The sequence below is a fragment of the Mastigoproctus giganteus genome, chromosome 7, assembly GCF_048544385.1.
Source record: "Mastigoproctus giganteus isolate SK-2022 chromosome 7, ASM4854438v1, whole genome shotgun sequence".
Lineage (NCBI taxonomy): Eukaryota > Metazoa > Arthropoda > Arachnida > Uropygi > Thelyphonidae > Mastigoproctus > Mastigoproctus giganteus.
This window is the reverse complement of record NC_143581.1, coordinates 26,216,086-26,236,030: the sequence shown is the minus strand read 5'-3', so window position 1 is coordinate 26,236,030 and position 19,945 is coordinate 26,216,086. Positions and strand designations below refer to the sequence as shown.

The window sequence follows — 19,945 nt, the reverse complement described above, 5'->3', positions numbered from 1 at the left end:
ACATCAAGAGAGAGGAAAAGTGTCTCGAAGGCAAGTTTCAGATCAGCTAAGGGTTACAACTACAAGATCCCAGGATGACCGGTGACTGAAACCAACAGCGAAACATCATAGGTAAATAGTAGTCAGTAAGCACGTTATCTGTCTCTCGGCATTCACAGGAATGATAGTTTTGAGGCAAATAGAAGGGTTCAAAAAAGAAGACTATATGAGAGACGGCCCATGGTTTATTTTTCCATTGCACTTCTCCAACAGGGACTTGCGTCTTCTTGCAAGCAAAAGCGTCTCCGAAGCCAAGAGCAATGGGTTGCAAATGAGTCAAGATTCTGTTCTGAATTTCATTCTTGTAGTGTTTTCTTTTGAAAAAAGGGCTCGTCGCCCTCTAACATCAGGGAAAAGAACAGCTGGCACCGTAGCGATAGTCTTGGGAAGCATTATAATGAACGGTGGCACCAGTCTCCAGATCTTTGAAGGATGGAGGGATCCTGATTACTCAAGTCCACAGAAAGGCCATGGCCACTACATTTCTTTTCATGAGTGAGAATCTTCAACTTAATACTCAACTGGTCGTCAAATTCCTTCAAAAATGCAGATATTCTTTGTATTTAATGGCCAGGCAGATCTCTGAAACTAAATTCAACTGAACATGTCTACGATCTATAGGAGATGAAGCTGAGATAAAATCTGGATTGGTTTGCAACTAAGGTCAGAGAAGTCAGTATATCGTGTCTATACAATGAATGGCCACTTTATTGGGTACATCCTAGCCCTTTCATGAATTGGAACGCTCATTTTTAACAGCATCTTGTGTTCGTGCCGTGCGAAGCAATGCAGTTGAACAGATAAATACAGATACTGTATGTTTGCAATTCAGTGCGAGAATGGACAAGACGAAAGATTTAAGTCATTTTGAAATTAGCACAGTAATTGGTACCAGACGCGCCGGTATAAGTATCACTAAACTGCAACCCTCTAGGGTTTTCAAGTGCGACAGTGTATCGGGATTGGTTCGGTAACTAAAAAAGTCCGATCACTGCCTATCCTGTGGTTGAAAACATCTAATTAATGCGCGATGCCAAAAGAGGCTTTATTTGGTTGTTATTTGACTGAATGTAGACTTTCTGTTAACCTGCACAAGACTGGTACAGGTTAATAGAAAGGCTACATTCAGTCAAATATCAACCAAGTACAACAGTGGTAACCGAAGAGGCATTTCACAACGCACACCTCGTATTCTATACTTCGAATGTATGCTCCATCCCTCGGAAATCCGCCCAATCCAGATGCCATATAGCGCCTTAAACTGTCAAGGTCCCCTCTTCTGAAGTTAAAACCCGCGCCTTTTTCTTTAACTACTGCAACATCTTTCTTCATCTTCCAACTGATGATTGCGTGATCACTTCCTGACAATGGTTTCTGTACTTGTAAGCCCTGTAATGTCATCTGGTTCGATAATAATAAAAAGGTCAAGAATATTCTCACCCCTAGTACTATATCTAACATGCTGGTACAAATAATAATCATCTAATTTATATTTAAAAAAGTTTTTTTCCCATCGTGAGTTTTCCCAACTTATTCCAATCAATCTGGGGCAGATTAAAGCCAGCCATAATAAGAAATTCACGCTTGCTTGCCCATTCCATCTATGTAAAGATTCTCCTTATATTCTTCACAATATTCTGGTCTGCAGATTACTCCCACTCTCATTGTTCCTTTGCTTCCAACTTCAGACTCAGCAAAAGCTCTTTTCGCGCTGAGGCTGCTTTTGATAAGAAGCGTGGCCTATCCACTCCTATCTTCCCTATCTTTCTAAATATGCTTACGCCAAAACCGGCCATTTGCATGTAGTGTGTTGGGCGTATAAGCGTTATGATGTGTTCTGTTGTGTTTTGTTGTTATGTTTTCAGCCGGTGCCTAGCTCTTAGCAGGTGAGAAGCAGTAACACCTGGTCACTACGTCCCACCCCCATCCACGCCACGTGGAGGCTGCCAGGATCTACTGTCTCCTGCTGGGCAAGACCAGGGCATATGTACCAGGGTATAATAATACTGTAGACACAGTTGAAACTAAGTAATCGTCTATAGTTTTTTCCACCCAATTCAGGACAGCGACTCTACCAACTGAGTTTACCAAAAGGGCCCTTCGCGAGTATCACAGTGATTAATGATGACACTATACCGTGTTACATATTATTTGGAAAAGATCTGGCTTCGAATCCCGTCAAAATGAGAGGAGTTTTATGGGCTTTTTTTTACACCGTTCCAGAGAGTTACTCGGTCTTGAGCGAGGGTTGCATGGTTTCCTCCATATTATACGAGTTTTTCATTGGGTCAAACTGTTTTTCTAAGAAACGCACTCACTGCTTATCTGAATAGTTGGTGAAAGGTACACGGAATGAGGGAGAAGAGGGCAACTAATAAATGACGTTCAACCGCCTATAGAATTTATCTCCACTATAGCTGCTTTGGCAAAAGCAAACGATCCGTCGAAAGTTGACTTTTTGTGACAGCTGCTACCTACAAATTCCACATCACATCAAGGAATGCTAAACGTCGTTTTCAGGACTACCTAACCCATCGTCCTTGGACAATGTAACAGTAGAAGCAGGTCCTATGGAGCAATGAGTCACGTTATATAGTCTTGAGTTCAAGCAGCCGAGTGTAGGTTCGGTACAAGATTGTCTGAGGGATGCCATCTACCGCAGTGTACTGTGCCCACAATACAGTTCAATTTGTAATAAAATCTTTTTTTTAAACTGTTTAAAATAAAAATAAAAACGGCAAAATCCGCAGTTCCACGTTTCATGAAACATGTAATAGTTAAAGAAAACTAGCAGGGAGATTACATTATTACAGATTTATCACAGGTATTACACATATCTAGTTCTCTGGTTTGGCTGGAGAACTTCATAATAATCCTCGCGGATAGCACAGTGGATATAATCACCGTTCTCCCACACAGGGCGGAAAACTCCTGGGTTCGAATCCGTCAATGGCAAGGATAATTTTTATGGGCTTTTTTCACAACTTGGCTGAGTTAGTCGGTCTGAGATGAGGGTGCTTTCCTCCGAAAACGCGAGTTTTTCGTCCAGTAAACGAGTGAATGGACTAGAAAATACATGCAATTTATAATTACAATGTACCGACAAGTCGCTTAATGCGCACACATACACAACGTCTTCCCAGAGAACTGTATAAGACGTGCTCAAAAAGAAAATGGTGGGATTGAGGAAATTAAATCAGACTATGCTTCAGAACTTTAATTTCAAAGAGATTACAATTCTCTATTACAATCCGCAGTATACATAACAAGAAATCTCGCATACTTTCCTTTTTTTTGGTTCCCGTGCAATATCCGGTTATGTACGCACAGCTAATGCCGCAGAACTCACCACTGGAAAGAAATTATCGATAAAGCCTACCATGAGTGAGTTCTTCAAGTTATCGCTCTTCAGCAGAGTCGCGTTTTCTCTTATTCTTTCTTTCAGTTTCCCTTTCATCCTTATGTTTTAATCCACTAAATATTATACAATGAGTGCAAGCTTTTTCGAGTAACAAGGGCATCTTTATTCGCAAATGAAAACCAGAGATTGAGCACAGAAATAACCCTTGTAAATATGCACATACGAATGTTGGAGCGGATTGCACTTCAACTAAATATCCGTAAACTAAAAAAAAAAAGAAAATCTGAAGGTAAAGAATGGCCATCTTTTAGTTTTTTTAAGAAAGTAAGTAGATGAAATGGCTAGTTATCTTACCACAGAACACTTCAATGCACATCCGGGCAGAAGATGCATGTGATACACAAAACATCACAAAAAGTATCTGGACGTTAAGTTAGCTAATTTGAGTGTATTTTTAAACAGTCCTATAATTGTAAAAGATCTCTACTTGAAGGCTGGATGAGGAAGAAACACATTCTCAGTGAGGAAGTGCTCAACTGTTATTTTAACAGAACGTATTTTGAGGACTTTCTTCTGTAAGCACGATAGGTTGAAATGGCAAATACGAAGTCACGCCAGAACCACTGTTACCAGTTTTTTTTTTTTTTTTTTTAAGAAACTGAGTGCCCATAGAGTGCAAGCATACATAGCTGCTGGTTCACTGAAATATTTAGGGAATTTGCATATTCCCTAATAGAGACTTTGCACTGCTTGAGACCCATTGAGGAAATCTATATTGGATAAGTACTGTAGAGACTGTTAAGGGAAGGGTCGTGATATCAACGCTTGAAGAGAAGGCATGAAATGTAGTTATATTCCGAACGTTTTTTTTGAGGATACATGGAAGTTTACTTTATGGTGGACTCAGGGGGATCATATGTTCAGATTGCACCTTTGCTAACAGTCTGATATTAGCTTTTGTCCTCCTAATGCAGAGAGGTTTCAGATTAAAATTTCTGCAGAGTGACTGGTATTGGAATAACAGAAAAGCGAGTTCCTGGGGGTGATATATCGAACAAAATTTGTGGCACTGCTTCGATTTTGTCCGAATATGTTTTCTAATAGGGGTTCCACACAGGGAAACCAAACTCGGGAACGAAGAGTACAGTCGTTTAGTAGAGTATTATTGCACATCTGTAGTCTTTAAAACTAAATGTGTTTTTATTTTTATAAAACTAACGATTTTAAAGGCCTTTCTAACAGCGAGAGAGAGAGAGAGAGAGAGAGAGAGAGAGAGAGAGAGAGAGAGAGAGAGAGAGAGAGGAGAACAGGACATATATTTAGTTGGATTTATAGTGAGCTCACTGAGTAGAAACCAAAGAGAGAGAGCTGTCTAGAGTTCTTTATATTCGATGATGATCAAGATGCTCATTAAAAGTATTATTACAAAAACTACCTATGTACTTATCCAGCAGGCTTTGAATTTCCCCAAGGCGTCCTTCCGAAGATTATAAATTCGTTGTATGAAAGAAAAGCTTTACAATCCAGTCTTTAATTGTTTATCCTTAGTTATGCCTTCCTGGCTCCAGTATCACTTAATACAGTGGAAATTTCACCTTCATTATTTTAATGCCTCCTCTCAGAGCTTCATAAACCTCAATTGTATCCGCTCTAAGGTACCTAGTTATTAAGCTCTGTAACCCACGTATTTGAGGTCTCTCCTCAAATATGTATTATTTTTTTTTATCTCAACAGACGTATTGTCTCATCTTTGGACCTTTTCAAGAACATCAGTGTATTTTTTACACTTCCATGCCAGACACGATATTCCAGCTGTTGTCTCACAATTGCCTCACATAGCAGGATTATGACCTTCTATCTTTAACAGCAACTGTTCGATAAATCATGGACACCATGCCACTGGTCGTAAAGACTGTTCCGGTCTTCACATCATCTGAAAATTTTGACATCATACCCTGAATCGCTTTTAGCATTAGAATTCTTTTAGCATTTTAGCATCAGCCAAAAAAAAAAAAAAAAAAAAAAAAAAACCTTCCCACTTTACCCATCCATTCGCTCAAAATGTTTGTTCTGCCTTGAATTTATTTAAGCTGTCAACTTCTACAACGACAGATGGAAGTTTGTTCCAGCAATCAACCACACACTGGCTAAAGGCAAATTTCAGCACATCTATTCTACAACTGTCTTTCCTCAATTTGAGTTTATGTCCCCTTTGGCGATTAATCTGGGCAATAGGAAGAATCCCATCAACATTTAGCTTGCTCAAACCATTCAAGACTTTATATACCTCAATCAGATCATCTCGTAGGTGCCTAGTCACCAGACACTGTAATTTGCAAATCTTAAGCCTTTCTTCGTAAGAGCAACCCTTTGTTCCATTCACTAATCTCGTTGCCCTTCTCTGTATTCATTCCAGCAGCTCTGCATCCTTCCTAAAATGAGGTCTCCAGACCTGTATACAGTACTCAAGGTTTGGCCTGACCATTTCCTTATACAAGGGGATAATCATCTCCTTATCCCTGCTAGAAAACTTCCTGCATATCATTGGCAAGGTACCATGAGCTACTCTTTGTGTTTGTGAATGTTATTTAAGAAAACAAATCAAAAAAAAAAAAAAAAAAACCAGGAGTCGTCTAAGAACAGTTCGCTGAAGAACGTTACTTCCCACTCAAACCCATTCTAAAGAGGAACGATTACTCACAGCCGTTTGCCTCTTGTGGGGGCTCCTGCGGTGGATTAGACCACCAATGCGAGCCTGCCGCTTGTAATGGCGATGGTTGAATAGCGAATCGTTGCTTTGCTTCTTGGAGATGTTGGTTCGGAATGAGCTGTGTATTTCTTAGTAGTTAATGAAAGGATGCTACATTCCCTATTCATTTCATTATTGTATGGACTTCTATATGGATTGAGTTCCATTTCCTGAACAGTGCTATTCTTGATTGCAGGTTCACCATTGCTATGTGATGGGTACATCAGCTGTATATGTTGTTGTGGGAACAAAGTTCTTGATTTATCCTGATTGTGATTTTATGTAGTGAATGCAAAATCGACTTCCTGTGGCGAGGTGAAGCAGTTAAATATTTCCTCATGAAGTCACGATCAACTTTAGTGCGACGTAGCTGTTTCCTCGATATATGAACTAATGAACTGACATATCCTCCAAATTGGGGGCATTATATTGATGCTGTTTTGGTATTATCCGTACGCTGGCAGACGATCACTTGACGTCTCCATGTGCCAGGAATGATAACCAACTGGTGGTACTATATGTTATGGTAGAAATTATCTGTAAAGTATTGCGATAGATTGTGGGGTTACCAGGAAAGCTGGCTGGGATCTTCTTTAATAAATAAATAAATAATATGTCCAGCGTTGCTTAGTGGGCTGGGAAAAGTTTTTGAACGGATGATAGCTGCGAGAATCAGATTATGTGCGTAATAACTATTGCTTGTCAGAGGACCAGTATAGTTCACCAGGACAACTATCCGAAACTGTAATAAAAATAATCTCTGAGTATGTTCGTAGGATTTGCAGGTGCATTTGATACTATTCAATGGGACAACGTTTTAATGTTGTTGCGCACGAAAAATGCAGCTCGCAGATCTATTGTGTGATAAAAGGTTTGTCACTGTAGTCATTTCCTGGAAGCGTTAAGAAAAGAGTGGTCAGAGGTTGTCAACAGGGACCCATTTTTGGCCCGTTAATGTGGAATCTAGTGTTGAACGAGTGGTTGCTGCGAACATATCAGGACCTGTCCATGGTAGAATATGCCGATGATTTGGCTTTGCTGATACAACGCAACTCAAGACGATAGTTGGAGGAAATTTCCAATTCTGTGTTGATGGAGCTGTGTCGTTGGAGTAGATTGCATAGGTTGACGGTTTCACAAAGCAAAATTACAACAATCCTCCTGAAAGGACATTTATCTGTAAATGTGGTCTGTGGTGTATGAAATTTCCAGTTAACACTGAGGGATAACTGACCCTGCAAACTAAATAATGTTCTCAAGTGGTGTCAATTATCCATTACTAGATATTGGTTCCTTACGAAAGTATTGAGGATGTTCGTTTTTGCTTTAATGTCTAATTTAGCATAATAAGAGCTATTATCTGCTCAATATCTCCTATATTTTTTGTTACTTTTAGTAAATAATATAGGGTTACCTTGAGCTCTTTACAGGAAGGCTTCCTATAAAGAGATCAAGGTAATCCCTGTATTATTTACTAAAAATTTAATGTCTAATATATCCAATTCTGTCGAAACTCATACTGATTTTTGTTCATTAAATTACGTTTCCAAAAACCACCAGAGTCTCTGTGAATCAGTTTTGAAAAAACATTGCCTATGCAGCTAATAAGCAACAAGACCTATTATTATGTTCGGGGGAGCAGGGAATGATCTTGATTTTTTCCTGAATTTCAGAAGGCCAAGTTCAGTGGTACGAGAAGCAGTGCTGCGCAACTTTTTTTTTTCTAAAAAAAATCCGATTACACAACTCATTATTATACGTATAATAGTATTATGCGTAAATACAATAGTAGCTTTTACGTCGTTCAGCGTATTATTTGAATTGCTGAAAGATTCAGTTGTATGCAGTGATTTTTGGAGAATGTATACAAGATAAATTGATTAGTTTATTAACCCCATCCATAGCCAGAATACCAAGGATTTATGTCATTTATTCACAAGTCATTACTTATGGTCCATTGGACTAACTAATTTCTTTGTGAAATTTCCATGTAATACAATGTAGAGGGCGAGGACTTGTCCGTGTTTGAAGTTTCCAAATTATGAGAGAATGATCAGTGTTAATTGGGCCATTGCGTACCGACCACTCAAAATACATGGAGGGTGAACAAATACGGCAGTCGTGGTTCCATTATTTGCTTGTAGAGGAAGAGGGTGATAAACTGTTTTTTCGACAAGGATTGTCAGTTTTGATCTAATTTTTAAATATTAGTACAGGTTAGGAAAACCTGTACATCAAGAATCTACCGTACGTATGTGACCTACAATTTTAAGTGTAAGTGGCCCGCATCGAGCAGAGGTTCTATAATTTTGTTCTTTTAGTCACTGGAGATCCCCATACTGAGTAACAGCCATTGAAATTCCCACGTAACCAAAATGGAGAGGGTAGATAGTTTATCTATTATGTGTTCCAGATCGTTTATGGAGTATGAATAATTGAGAGAGAGAAGTGTTGCCACTTTCAATTCACGACTTCTAAAGAACTCTAAATGGACCTCTTTAGAAGTCCATTTAGACTACTCTTTTAAGGACCGTTGACTCTATACATTCACCACATCTATAGGTGTATAATTTTGATCTTAGGAGGCACTTGGGGATTTAAAAACGTTATTTCAAGCATATGCCTACTGGGAAATAGCGATGAACAAAAACATGTACAGTAGATAATCAATCAACTGCCTGCGTCCACTAAAGGAAACGTTCCGTTATTTGGTATTATGAGAAGAGGTTGAATTTTACTGTTTTTTCAATGATAGTTGCTTGTCTCGATCTAAATTTTTAAAATCTTTTAAGGCAAGAACGTTTGGTTTTTTAATGAAATGTGGATGTTTTTGAAGTTTGCATTAAACTCTTTCAGAACTTCAAGGGCAGCGATGGAATTATTGTAATAGGGAGTTTTTAGGAGCATCAGCGACTAAGGCCATACTATTTCGTGTACGCTATCTGTAAATTGTGTGTTCTGTGGTCGATTTCGTGGCCAAGTTAGTCGAGACCGACTAACTCAGCCACGTTGTGAAAAAGGCCCATAAAAATTCCTCACGTCATCGACGAGACTCGAACTCAAATATTTTCCACTCGGTGTGGGGAGAACAGCGATTCTAACAGCAATGGAATCTGTTTTTCACTGATTGAAGGGATTTTGGCCACCATAATGACTTGACTTGATTTTACTTCACTTCTTTTTTCCTGTGGCGAGCACGTTTTCATACGCAATCCATACACCCTGCAGGAATTACAGGACCACATTACCGAGCCTGGTAATGTCACTATCAGACTCGGTAATACGTCGGCGTATTTGAGATAATGTCATAAATAAAATTCCTCCCTCGATTCCATTCTAGTTTATAGCAAAAAATCTGGGATTCGAAAGAATTCCCCTATATCTCTTAGCTGACAAACGTTTTGAATGCTCCTCATAGTTAAACTTCTTGAGAACAGTTATTTCTCACCAAACTTTATAAATGGTTAAATAAAGTGAAATTAACGATCAAAATTATTAAATCGAGATTTATTTAATTAAAATCTTGATTATTTCATGCAGAATTCTTTCCACTTAATTATAACTTACTATTTGGCGCTGTCATTCAACTGATATTCGTTAGACCTGCCAAAACATTCCTGAACTCCAGTATCGATCCATAACCGTTTCATAGCACTCAACAGTTCTTCAGAGAATGGTTCCGTATCCTCCATCCGGGATACAACATCGAATACCATTTTAGCATCAGCCTGAGGAAAAATAAAGTACCACATTGGGAACGCTCTTATATCAACTATAATTCGTATCTGAATGCGCACTGACAATAATATTACCTTTGAAAAAAAATTAGTCTCCAGTACGTTAATCTTTTAAATGAAATTAAGCAGAGCTGTTCATTAAAAATCAATGAAATGATAAGGTACAGGTTTATAAGGTAATAAAATGATAAAGTACAGGTATGATAAGGAAATATAGATATACTGGTTAGAAAATTAGAAAAAAAAAACAAAAAAAAAACACTAGAGTAGTATTTTGAAAACGTCTTCCCTTATGGCAATTATCTCTGAGAAAAAGAACACCAGCTTAATAACATTTTCATTATAATACTTGCAACAAGAATATTTTTATATATAGTTAAAATTGGCTTTGGGTGGAGATTACAAGACAAACGGTAATTATCAAGGGAACCTGACTGAATGTCAGCCTACTGACTATGACGACATGTTCACCCCCATTGTGATGGTCACACAGTGATGCTATTGAGACCATTCCATCACCCTACTTCCATATCTGCCACCAAGAAGGCCAGATTGGTGACAACCTTTTCCAAGTGTAGATGGCTCACTGCCACACTGACTTCCTCATCTGATAAGTTTAATCTCAGAGAATGCCAAACTACGCCTAACAGTTGATTAGAACAGTTACCACCTGACAATGTTATACCTCCAGCCTAACCTGTTTGCTGTTTTCTTTCTTAAAACGGATATATCCTAAAACGCTGTATAACCGCATCTAATTCTTTTAGATTTTATATCATAGAAGCAAGCTACAAGACTGCACTGCCAAACAACCAATATTCTTAAGCATTATCCCAAATGCAGGAGTTTAAAAATGTGTGTTTGTGTACTAAGCTCTTGTTATTGTTTGTTGTTTTGTTCTTGTTTTTACAGAGTTTTTGCGTGCCTTCCGAGATCTGGGATTACTGCTACCCATATGCAGTACCTTGAATCTGTCAGTGTTAAGCTTCAACTGCCATTTCTCAGCCCATCTGCCTAATTTTTCTAGATTTTGTTGCAGTGGCATACCACGATTACTGTCATTAACAACCCTGTCGACCTTTGTATCATCTGCAAAGAAATGCTAAAACCTACATTCACTTGAGGTACACTTCTGAGGTACGTGGATGCGCTATATGGCGTCACTCGTTGCTATTCTTTCTACAAGACGAGAAAGGACCTAGATTCTTAACAAGAGGTGTGTGAAAGTAAATTGCCACATGGTACTTTATTAGCCAGATAGCAAAGCGAGAGTAGGTTGCCACAGAGCAAGCATATCCATTCACTAGATAGCTGAAAGAAAGGGACACCCAAAATCAACTGTTGGAAATTGATTTTGAAATTTAATTTGATTTTGGGTGTCCCAATTACCCCAAACCATATAGACTATCATTAATAACCTTCCAATCATGTCAACGGCACTCTTAATGTGCGAACTCGAGAAACAGTTAACAGAACTAAAAAAAGAGCAGAACCATCAGGGGAAACCTTCATAAAATGGACTACCATGATCAAAGAACTGTTCATAAGCCGAAGCTGTTTCCCAGAGGTGCACATCACCACCTATCCTGATTCAGAGAACGGATGCATTGGATATTACAGCTGTGTCAGAAAGTGATGTGAAGTGAAGAATCACGCTACACAGTCCAAGCATCAAGAGGATGCACACAGATGTGCGTATGCCTAAAAAATGGTTCTATCTAAGTATTTCATCAACAGTGAAGGTGGTGGTAATGAGAAGATATAGGCTTGTTTTATCATTTGGATTTGTTATCGCTAAAAGCATGAATACATTCTCATTGGCTAAAAGTTGTGCAGGTGTATGCGTGCGTGTGGGTGCGTTCGTGTTAAAAGCCAAGACAGCCAACGCATGAGGCGTTTGAACATAATGTCACTGTAGAAACTGTGACATTATGAACAATTCTCTCCTATCAACGTTGTGATAATTCTTTGCTGTATTTGTATCAACATGACAATGCTCAGTATCACAAAGCACTGTAAGTACAACACTGATTCAAGGAAAATAATGTAGTAAACATGCCATTTCCAACCAGAGTTCTGATATGACTCCAACTGAATACCTTTCGAATGGTTTGGAATAACACTTGAGAGCAAGAAGACGCCTTAGTTGAAGGACAGAACTAGCCACACCAATTCATTTTGAGTCTGAATATCTGTTGGAGGATAGTGTATATATATATCTTGTTATATAAAGAGGAGTGTGCATACATAATCTTGGTACATAAACAGGAAATTATATAAATAGGATGTATACACCTCTGGACGCAGTCAATATTTTATTTCGGTTGTAAGGTGGTAAGATAAGCAGCAGCCATTATCAATCTACTGCAGATGGAAGCCTCCTCAACAATTCATGTTTGGTTGTAGTCATGCTTAATTATTTATTTAGCTTATCGGATTTTTAAAAATTATATAAGGTTCAAAAAAGCCAAAGAGCTAAATGGACAATTAGACACAATGCAATTTCCAACTAAAATAAAAGATTAGTTCTTAAACGTATCAAAAGATGTACCCTTCCACTTATGCCATGTACGCTCCAGAAATCTGGTCGGGAGCAAGGAAACTAGCTTAACAGAAATTCCTGGCACAATTCTACAACAACATGAATACAAATATTTGCATACTTCATGGAGAACTCAACAGTGCAATTAATCTGTTTTCCATACTCTTCTGCGGAGAGTATTTTATCAACTCAATACAGAGAAGAATCAAGTTTATTTATTTACATATTTTTCAACCACAGGGCTCACAAGTCCAAAAATCGCAACTGCAGTAAAATTAGAAGATATCTGAATGGTGGGAGGAGGCTTCATACAATATGTTAAGCTTACCAAACTTATTCTTCAATTATCTAGTAACCAGGAAAGTCTTCATTACTTCTAATAATTTCAACTGAACCGTAATGCATTTATATATCTAAAAACTGTGGAGATAAAAGCATCGAGACTTTTTATCACATGAGCAAACTGTTCGCAGGACATGTTGCTGAATACTATCCACTGTACACTAAGGAACTGTCCAAAACTTCCTGTAAACAGTTTTACATTAAGACAGTTGCTAAAAATACATGCAAGCAATAAATAAATTTTACCACTATTATGCCAGTTGTTTAAGAACCTAACATAATTGTGGTACTATTTATTTATTCTGTATGGTCAGATGGCTTACAGTATGACCTTCATAATTTTTAAGAAAAATGTTGTGGCACACCGAAACTTTTCAGAAATCACTTTTTTCAGCGTGAATCTGGAAAGAAATTTTAATACACGGAAACCACCAATTTCACTTCCATAGTCTAAATACTGAGGCGCATCAGCTGTTTCGACGCTAATTGGCGTCTCTTCAGAGGGTAGGCAGGATTACTTTCTCATCCATTCTCAAAATCCTAATCCTGATGGTTCATAAACAGCATAACTTTAACTTTTATAATGCAGGTATGCTCTCCTTCTTTCTTTCAGGAAATATGTGATGTAAAATTCACACAAAGTAATTTATGGATGAAACTTAATTTCTTTGAATAAAGTGAACTTTAATATAATTTTAAAAAGAAAAAATGGCTTAAAGCTTTGTGTCAAAATCGCGAGTGTTTTTCATTTGGTCCAATTTTCATTATAGGTTTCTGCAGCCTTGCGTATTGAAACACTATGGTATTTCGCATTGAGACAAAACTGGCGATCATGAGAAAAAATCCACTACCCTTACAGCTGTTTTTGCGTGTTTTGACACCCACTTTTGTGTATCAAACAAAGACTCAAGCTTGTAGTTTATTCTTACTGTAGAGCACTAGGTAACTCTACGATTAACACTGTATTTTAAAGTACTTTCAGATCAGATGAGCCGGGTGGGTAAAGTGCCTGCCTGGCAACCCAAAGGTCGCGTGTTCGAATCCCGCCTCGGGCTTGGATCAAAGTACTGCAAAAACCTTGGGAGGTGCACTATGGCCACAGAAGCCGATACGCCAACAACTACAAAAAAAAAAAAAAAAAAGATCAGCTGATTTAACAACCACCTGAACTGAAAGATTCATGGATGAACCTACTGATGCTTTTGTTATTGTTTTATTTTTGTGCTGAAACAACCAGCGCTAAGAGGTGCAAGCGCATTGCCGTAAAACTGTTTGTATTATTTTTATGTCAAGTGTGCCTATTTGGCTAGATGAAAACCGCAATAATAATACACACATTGGCCAAAAAAAAAAAAAAAAAAAGAAAATCTTTATTCAGAATCGAATCGAGCTATCTTTGAATAACAGCAAATGTGCGGCGAGGCATGAATTCTATAAGGGTGCTTTAGTGCGTTTTTGTCCAAATGTAACCATTCTTCCAGCAAAATATCGCGTATCTGCGAAAAAAAACATATCCAATACATACTCAATAGGATTGAGATCAGGTGAATGTGAGGGCTCCCAAAAGATGATGGAAATCCATGTCATGTTCTTTGAACCATTCTTGCATGATTCTCGTACGATGCGCTGTTGCGTTATCATCCATAAAGTGGCAATCTCCGTCGGATAAAAGTGCAATATTGCAGGATGCAGTACACCTGATACAAAATTCAGGTACTTTCTGGATGACATTCGATTTTGTTCGCTCGGACTGCATTCGTTGACACCGGTAACAACGAACCCCAGTCCGTGCGAACAAAACATTCCGCGTACCATGATATCACCTCCAGTTGATTCGGTTGCCTTAACAAGGCAATCAATGTCCATCACTTCGTGAGGTTCTAGCCACATTCTCTGCCTACCATCAATGCAAAACGAAGCGTACTGTGATTCGTCTGACCACATTCTTCCATTATGCTACTGTCCAATCACGACGTTCTCGGCACGACAAGAGAATTTTTCTGTTTTTCTCTGAAACAAGTTGGCTTCCAAATAGGCAGGCTACTGCCAATACCCAATGTCTTTAATTCCCTGCCAAATATCAAGGTTTGAAATATGGGGCAGTTCTGGGCTTGGTTGAATTCAGACGTTATTTGCTGCACACTGGATGCCCTATTTTTCCGCACACTCCTACTTGGAGTAAGACAGTTTCGCTCTTGAAGCATTGTTTTTCTGCCACATTTACGCATTTGAAATGTGGAAGAAACACTTACTTTCCAATCACTAAAAACCTTTGAGATTGATGCTTTTGAGAAACTTTCGTTTCTTAATCGTGGCTCCTGCTAAGCGTTCATCAACGATAAGACTTTATTCAAAGTCTGATAGCCCAAGCGTTTACCCCATTCTGGCATCAAATTACTGTAGTTGAACAGCCTGTACAGACTCAACAAGGCAAGAAGTCATCATCACACGTCACAGTCAGTTTTCTTTACAGCCATTTGCATTTATTGGCATTTATTTGCATTTCTTCTGTCTATGACTGTCTTAATAAAAAGGTTCGCATTTTTTGTGTGTGTATTTGAAAACTAGTGTGGTTAACTTTGGAAGAAATTGGCAGGAAGCTGTATAGTAATGAAACTTGTTTTGTATTGGTTGTATATTATGTATATTAAATTGCGTGTGTTCTGTGATTGATTTGCCTGTTTGTTTTACGAAAAATGCTAACGCAGCCAGGTTGTGAGAAAAAAAAAGCCCATAAAAATTCCTCGGGTAAGGGATTCAAACCCGGGCTTTTTCCATCCGATGAGGGGAGAACGGTGTTTATATCCAACGAGGGACTCCAAGACCTTAGGAAGGTGCAATATGGCCAAAGTAGCTCTTGCGCCAGAAAACACCACAACAACAACCAAGACCTTACACAAACACTAGACTTGGCTTAATAGTGAAGAACACAATATTGCTCAAGAATTCAGTAATTTATTATCACTGAGGATCGAAAGTAATTACCCATTCTGCAGCTTTGCGTATTGTTGAGGGCGAATAAATTACTTGGGAAGAGAAATGTGTAACTACACTATTACTTGTTAACTAGTTAGTGTATGTTACTGACCACTTAGGTATACTACCTGTCTGAAGTGATAAAAATTTGATGGTTAAAGTTGGAAACATAATGAAAAAATTTAAGTATGTGACTTTTTATGTTTTCTATTTTTAAAATAAATTCAATCATTTTGTGATAAACGAGAGAGGAATGGCGTAGCAACATGATGCTTTTATTTCAAAATCAAAATAGAATGAAGACAAAATATGCTTTAAAAAATTAAAATAACAAAAACAATCACGTCCTGTCCCTCTTTAGATGCAGACTCGTTGTCATGGATGCAGTCGGGGGCGTTTGCAGTCAATGAGAATAACTTCTTTATTGCATCAACACTCCCACTGCCAGATGTATTTGACAGAATGGAGTAAACAGATTTTAAAGTAGAGGAGACTGTTGTTGTTACAGTATGGTTTTAGGAGCATAAGCGACTAAGACAATATTGCTCCGTGTATACTGTTTGGAAATTGCGTGTGTTCTGTGGTCGATTTTCTGTTTGCTGTACGAAAAACTTAGGTTACTGGGAGAAAAAACCATGCCACCCTCGCCTGAGACAAACTAGCTCAGCCACGTTGTGAAAAATGCCTCACGTAATCTACAGGACTCGAACTCAGATCTTTTCCACCCGGTATGGGGAAGACCGCGTTTTTACCAACTGTGCTCTCTGATAAGGAATATAAGCGCGGATACATGCACATGTATCCGCGATAAGAGCGGATATGTGCACATGTTTAAAGCGAAAGGAACGATAGAGCAAATAATTAGACAACTAATGAGACAAACCAGATTAAATGATCTCGCTATACTTGTACTCCTCCAAAATTAAAGAACTGCGTAGTACTTTTTCAAAGATAAAGGTAAGGAAGATGAATTTTGAAATATGAACCAAATTTTTAAATCAATTATAACTTTATAGATTGTAAAGTAATTACAACGTTATAGAACCTATTACAACGCTATAGATTATTAAATGTTCTTTTTTTGATGTACTAACTTTTAAACCGTTTTTTTATAGTTTAGATTTGTCGAGTGTTATCTAAAATGTACATTATAAATAATATTTTTATAATTGGTAAAGCATTGGAGTTTCATGTTAATAAAAATAGAGAAGGGTCCTTCGGTGGTCTTTATACAGGGACCCAAAAATTCTAGCTATGCCAATGGATTGAGGTAACCAATAAAAAGTAAATGGAACTTAGCAGATTGTAGGTACAAATGGACATCAATGAGACTGAAGTGAGACTACGTACATATTTGTGAAATGAAGGAGGAAGTTTGGGAGGTTTCGATAGATCTTTCTGCAGAAAAGCTTGTTCTATTTATTTATTTATTTATTCATATTTATATTTTGATGTGTATACAAATATGTATGTGTACTTCTATGTACGCGTATTACGAAATTCATCTCGGCTCAATTAAGGTCTCTTGTAATTACAATGGTGCCCCACAACGTTCTATTTTATTAACTGAATACAGTCATATTGGCAGCATCCATCTCACCCACATTCTATTAATGGTTTATCCCACTGTAGCGTGATCATAGGCACAGTAGTTGCTGGGATGAGTGGAACAAGTTTGCTGCTTGCCTATCGTGAGGGACGCCTTTCCGCGAATGTTGCTATAGCAACAGGTGGCTGCTGGTGACAAGCCGTTGGCTAAACCTGGGTTGTTGAGCAGTTGCTTCCATTTTTAAGGTAACAGTGCTTTTATTAAAGATATATCTGCTCTTGCTATGTTGTATGTCAACTACCACAACGTCCAATAAAATGAATGTATTTTTCACATGTACTGAATTACCCAGTGTTACAGTTTCCCAAATGTATATCACCTTATCACGTGTCATATACACTGTTTCTATGAGCCAAACAATTCGTTGTAAATTAAGTTGTTGTCACATAATGTGTAGGTGAGTTCTCTATAGACCAGCCTCTTACTAAAGAACTGAAATTAACTTGGGCAGGGTACATAGCTAGAAGACATGATGACAGATGGAACCCAAGAGGAGCTAAACGAAAACCTGGAAGACAACAACGGAGATGGATAGATGAAATCCACGAGGGGTAGTAAATGGATGGCCATTGCACAAAACAGAAGAAACTGAAAAGTTGCTGGAGAGGCCTTCATCCTGCAGTGGACGGAAAATGGCTGATGAGTCAAGAGTTTACGCCAATTTCTAGACTATTCAATCCCCATCTGTTCCTTGCATGTCAGACGGATATATGAAGCAAACCTCTCAGCCAGGCCAATCAGTTAGAGTTATAAGTGCGTGAATTAACGAGTTAACGTTGTTACATATTAGTAAAACTCGTGCTCTTTTATAGTTTTTGATGCAATTGCAGTTGAATTGCAGGCAACTCTCGTTATGAATTGCAGGCAACTAGCGCTTATTACACAATTAAATCTCACAGACAGCCTATAACGCCACTTAATAAAACCGCCACTTAATAACGCCACTTAATAATAAATAAAAAATATGTACTTTACCTTGGATACAAAATTAGGCGATCAGGACAATAAATGGGCCTGATATGTATATGCACCGACCGAGCTAGCCGGGTGGGTAAAGCGCCTGCCTGGCAACTCAAATGTCGCGAGTTGGAATCCCGCCTCGGGCTTGGATCAGAGTACAAAATTCAAAAACTTTGGGAGGTGCAATATGGCCACAGAAGCCGATGCGCCAACAACTAACAACAAAAATATATATATATGTATATGCATATGATGCACTAATTGTCTCAGAAGCTGGTTAAAAATTTAACGTAACGTATCGTTGACATTTGCTATTTTTCTATAAGTAAAATTGAAAATGAGAAAAAATTGAGTATTTGAATATCCCGTCAGCCATTAGACCAGTTATCGCAGTGAATAAATACCTGTCTCTGTTCTTCCAAAAGCCCGGTCATTAGAAGACGAAAACACACGGATGACCCAGTGGAAACAGTCTGTATGAGCCATGAATCACAATACCAAAGTCCATTCATGGCTCATACAGACTTAAACAAGCTTCATTTTATAACCCAAAGTGAATTAAACGATCTGTGCGTGTCCTAATTCTATCTAAAGCACAGGCAGTGCTTTTGGGATTTAGGCTGAAGAAATGGAATTTACTGATAAAAAAGATACAATGATATCTGTATTTCGTAACGAGCGAAAGAGCTTTTTTCATATTTTGCCATGGAAGATTCGCTTTACTGCTGTGGTTATCGTGATGAAGTACTTGATATCCTTATAAGAGAACATAAACCAGAAGAATGGACAGTTTTTCATCGATTTTTCAATTTCAATTGGAAACATGCGTCCATCTGTATCAATCGGTCATGGTGTTCACATGAGAAAATCCCATGAGAACATTAAACTTTTTTATAAGAAAAGTACAGTATAATAAATATGTGGTACATCTGCGGATATTTCAAAGTTATCCAAGATCCTTTTTTTATAGGTCTACAATACAAAATAGGTATTGTTGCTTTTTGTGTGTGTGGGGCAGTCCAAACAAAACCAGTCGTTACGAAACGAAGATTACAATGCCCCCCCACCCAGAGCCGGTCATAGGGTTTGTGGGGCTGTGTGCGAAAATAAATGCGGGACCGAAAAAATAAACTTTTATTTATTCATTAAAGATACATGTTTTTTTCAAATCTAAAAATAATTATTAAAATAAAATCACAGAAAGTTTTATAGCAAAAGTAACAAAAGCAATTTCTATACCTCTAAACAAATACAATATTAATATAAACAAAAACAATATTAATATAAACAAAAAATATATATTTTTTATTATTTAATTAAAATTGTAGTACTTTACTTACTGTAAATTTTTTTATTATTATTTTAGGGTTGCCCGTAATTAAATACATTAACCCGTATTTGTGTCTGTAAATTGCGTATGTTCTATGGTCGATTTGCCTGTTTTGCTGGACGAAAAAACCCCAGTTACTGTGGAGAAAAACCTTGCTAACTACGCCTGAGACCGACTAACTCAGCCACGGAGTGAAAAAAGCCCATTAAAGTTCCTCGCGTCATCGACGGGATTCGAACCCAGGCCTTTTCCACCCGGTGTGGGGAGGACGGTGGCGATACTACTGTGCTACCCGCGCAG

The 19,945-nt window shown here is 38.0% G+C and overlaps 1 protein-coding gene across 1 annotated transcript in view; it reads right to left on the bottom strand.

Annotated features, from left to right (window-relative positions):
* LOC150082701 (guanine nucleotide-binding protein G(o) subunit alpha) overlaps window positions 1–19,945 on the bottom strand; it is a 154,012-nt gene that overhangs the window by 35,637 nt on the left and 98,430 nt on the right. The window contains exon 4 of the mRNA XM_090377573.1: window positions 9,717–9,877. Within this exon, the coding sequence (XP_090233699.1) occupies window positions 9,717–9,877 (161 nt within the window). The remainder of the gene's footprint in view (window positions 1–9,716; window positions 9,878–19,945) is intronic.